Source organism: Mus pahari, chromosome 17, assembly GCF_900095145.1.
Source record: "Mus pahari chromosome 17, PAHARI_EIJ_v1.1, whole genome shotgun sequence".
NCBI classification, from domain to species: domain Eukaryota; kingdom Metazoa; phylum Chordata; class Mammalia; order Rodentia; family Muridae; genus Mus; species Mus pahari.
This window is the reverse complement of record NC_034606.1, coordinates 2,989,874-2,994,038: the sequence shown is the minus strand read 5'-3', so window position 1 is coordinate 2,994,038 and position 4,165 is coordinate 2,989,874. Positions and strand designations below refer to the sequence as shown.

Genomic DNA, 4,165 nt, shown 5'->3' with positions numbered 1-4,165 from the left:
GTGATAAAGGACAATCCCAGGCTATACTGTAGAGTGAGGTGATAAAGCACGGTCCCAGGCTATACTGTAGAGTGAGGTTATAAAGCACGGTCCCAGGCTATACTGTAGAGTGAGGTTATAAAGCACGGTCCCATTCTGTTTCGTTCAGGATTTGTGCCACTCACATTGTGATGAATCTCTCATCCACAAGAAGATTACAACCATCATCAACTGCTTCATTAACTCCTGTATCCCACCAGCTTTACAGATTGATATTCCAGTTGAGCAAGCCCAGAAGATCCTTGAACACAGGAAGGAGCTGGGGCCATATGTGTTCCGAGAGGCGCAGGTAGGAGGTAGAGGCAATGGTGAGGGTGCGTTGTTGAAACACACCAGCAGCCAAGGCAGTCTTTTATTAAAGCCTTTACTTCATAGTGTTCCTGACACTGCAGTTTGCCTTCTTTAATGTTTAGTGCCTATACCTCTAAAATATACAAAATTAGTGGCTCACATACTGTTTTGCTCATAATGCCCTAAATAAAATTAATGTGCTTTAACTTTCACAGGTACCATTTTTATCTACAAATTATAAAAATACTCCCAGTAGTTCCTCTCTCCTTTCCCACTATTCACATTTCCTTTAAAGTATGTGTAAAGACGTGTAAATATGTGTGTCTTAAAATTTGTATATTTTAAAAGATTGAAATATTCAAGAAGCTCATAAAATAAGTGAGAGGAGACTTAAGTGGGACTTAACCTCAACCAGCATACGGTATGTATGCTCATGAAAGGAAAATTATGCCTCCTTTTAACTTGCTTATGTTAATTCTTTTTAAGATAAATAATAGAAAACATTGACTTGTAACTTATTTGCATTTTGAAAACCCTTTTAGTGTTGTTCCTAAAAGGTGATTAAGAAAAATAAGTTCTAATTGGGGTAATGAGGAAGACCATGTCACAAGCTAAGTGATATGAACCAGATCTGGAGTGTGACTGTGACCACCCAGAGCATGGGGAAAGCATTGTCCCTTAACTGTTCCCTGTGAGCTAAACAGTTCAATCCTCTGTGTGACTGAGAATGGACTCACAACCCGAGTTATGCATGAAAACTTGCAGAGGAGTGATTGAGGATATGCAAGAGAGAAACAGAGAGCATGGCACCAGAACTCTAGCATCTGCCAAGGACTTGATCTTAGCGATTCAGCCTTGCCTTGCCATCCTGACAGACCAGAGCAAGGCACGGGCTGTGTCCAAGATCTTGTGTCTGAGCAGAGAGGTCCAAAGAGGATCATCTGCTAGGGATTGCTGCCCTAGTCCTTGTGCGATATCTGATTTCCTGAGGTAGCTTAAACCGAGAGTTGTCATTTGAGGGCCTCTTTTCCTCCAGATCTATAATTATCCCTGCCTGCATAGGAACAGCTCTAAGCAAGGTGTCCCTTACAGGTGCTCTTAGCCGCTCAGCCATCTCACCAGCCCCCGACATGCACATTTTTAAGCTGAGATAACCTCAGGTTTTATAGAAATAACTGAGAAGTAGGGTTAATAGAACTTTATATGCCCCAGTACAAGGGAACACCAGGGCCAAAAAGGGGGAGTGGATAGGTAGGGGAGTGGGGGGGGTATAGGGGACTTTGGTGATAGCATTTAAAATGTAAATGAAGGGGGCTGGAGAGATGGCTCAGTGGTTAAGAGCACTGACTGCTCTTCCAAAGGTCCTGAGTTCAATTCCTAGCAACCACATGGTGGCTCACAACCATCCGTAAATAGATCTGTCGCCCTCTTCTGGAGTGTCTGAAGACAGCTACAGTGTACTTACATATAATAAATAAATCTTTTAAAAATGTAAATGAAGTAAATACCTAATAAAAATTGGAAAGAAAGAAGACAGGCATTCAAGCTGAAAAGACTTACAGTATACTTTCTATCTATCACCTATCTATCTATCTATCTATCTACCTATCATCTATCTATCTACCTAATATCTATCCTCTATCAATCGATATTCAAGAGTTTCACACAATGTGCTTTTGTCTTGTACACAGGCCCACTTAACTCTTTTCAGATCCAGCCTACCCACCTAACTTTGCACCTTTTCTTCTTTTTCCTTTTTTTTTTTTTCATCCATTAAGACCAAATTTGTGCTACCCAAATAATCTTAGACATGTAATCTTCTCCTGAAGTATGACCAACCTATCAGGGGCTACCTTCTTAGTCTCTCCCCCCTCCCTCTCCCAGTGCTAACAGTTGCCAGTAGCCCCACCTCTAGGGACAGGATTGTGTCCGACTCCCATCTCCATGCTTGAATTTGGTCTGGCTTGGGCTTGCACAGATGCTATACATGCTGTCACCACTGCTCTGCTCTGTCTGGAAGACAGTTGCCTTGCAATAATTCACTGCCTGTGACTCTTACATTCTCTCCATTTCCTCTTCCGCAAACTTGTAGGAGGGGTGTGGTATGCATGCTCCATTCAGAGATGAGCATTTCATAGTTTCTTCCTCTCTGCACCTTGGACAGTTGTGAGGCTCTGTGTTGAGCACCATCCGTTGCAATTAGAAGCCTCTCTGATGTGGAGTTGCAAGAGCTGCATTGAGCCATGGGTGGAATGATGTCATTTAGAATCCCTTTAATGCTTTGTCTACTAAGGCATCCTTTGACATGGCTCTCCAAATTTTACATCCATGCTCCCAGGAAGCTACAGAACTCAATAACAAGATTGTACTTCAAAGGGAATGAATAATTTTAGCAAGTAACTATATTTATGCCAAGAAGAGATGAGTAGTGACTTTTGCTAATTCAGGATTCAAACATTTACTTTGAAAATAATTTCCTCTTTTACTCTAAGAGTTGGCTTGGAGCCTAATGGGATGGCTCATTTTTCTTCAGGGCATTAAGTAATAGCTACTCTTAGCCATAAGATGTTGGACTTGATTTGATGTGGAGAGTCCTGTCTTAGAAATAATATATGCCTGAGGAGCTAATGTAAAACTTCAGCCCTGGAATTACAACAGCTACTCTTATCTCTATAAATATCATAATTAATCATTTAATGTGTGGTGTCCTCTTAGAGAGGCTTGGTCTAGGATGCCGGTTTGCTTTTTAAATGTTACTTTTTCTCCCTCTCACACAAAAGAGCGATTATGTCATTTAAAAGTTATTCAAGACTTATTCTTAGATCCGGAGCTTTGTTTAAGAGCTTTCCAGAGGCAAAATGGAATTTCCTTTCTCTAAAAGACAGAGAGGGTGAGGGGAGTTTCCTTTGATGAACTGAATACTTGGAATACTTGCACAAAACTGCAGAGAGTGGCTGACCAACTGGGGTAGTTTAAAAGAAGAACATAAATTTCTTATTTCAAAAGACCTAATGGAGTCTTTACTAATTTGACCAGTTGGTTAGGAAGCACAAAGCGTAAAGTCACTTCTAAGTGTGCTCTGAGTGTTTTAGAGGACTGGTTAAAAACCCTGCTGATAAGCTGTGTTCTCTGGGCTGTGAAGCCTGCAGACAAGGTGTGAGAGGGAGACCTGGGGTAGATTAAGGAGAGAGAAGCTAACCCTCTGTTGTGGTATATTAGAGTTAAATCAGTGCACCTGTAGAAAATCATATTCTGAGACACACTTTTTTTATATATACAGATGACAATTTTTGGGGTTCTGTTTAAGTTTTGGCCACAGTTTTGTGAGTTTAGGAAGAATTTAACTGACGAGAAAATCATGAGTGTTTTAGAGAGAAGACAAGAATATAAGCAGAAAAGGAAAGCATCAGACATAGAAGAGGACAAGTCCGGAAAGGTAAGAGCAAACCCATCCGCCGCACGCGCACTTCTAAAAGGAAGGTGGTTTGAGTGGTTGGTAGAATGTGGGCTGGGGAAGTGTGCAGCGTTACGGAAGTAACTGCGACGCCTTCCTTCACAGCAGCCGGACTGTTCTGAATGTGGGCTGGGGAAGTGTGCGGAGACGTTACGGAAGTAACTGCGACGCCTTCCTTCACAGCAGCCAGACTGTTCTGCATTTCCCAGAACCGATGTCAGATAGGTTCTCTTCCTCATGAAGGCTTCTGTTGACACCTCTAGACAGCGCCAGCAGCTTCCATTCGCTGGGGTGATCCTGCTTCTCTCTCTCTCTCTCTCTCTCTCTGTGTGTGTGTGTGTGTGTGTGTGTGTGTGTGTGTGAGAGAGAGAGAGAGAGAGA

At 42.1% G+C, this 4,165-nt stretch overlaps 1 protein-coding gene across 1 annotated transcript in view; it reads left to right on the top strand.

Annotated features, from left to right (window-relative positions):
* The window catches only part of Rgs22 (regulator of G protein signaling 22), a 112,410-nt gene that overhangs the window by 102,593 nt on the left and 5,652 nt on the right, over nt 1-4,165 (top strand). Inside the window, exons 21-22 of the mRNA XM_029548194.1 lie at nt 149-328; nt 3,611-3,766. Coding sequence (XP_029404054.1) covers nt 149-328; nt 3,611-3,766 — 336 coding nt within the window. The remainder of the gene's footprint in view (nt 1-148; nt 329-3,610; nt 3,767-4,165) is intronic.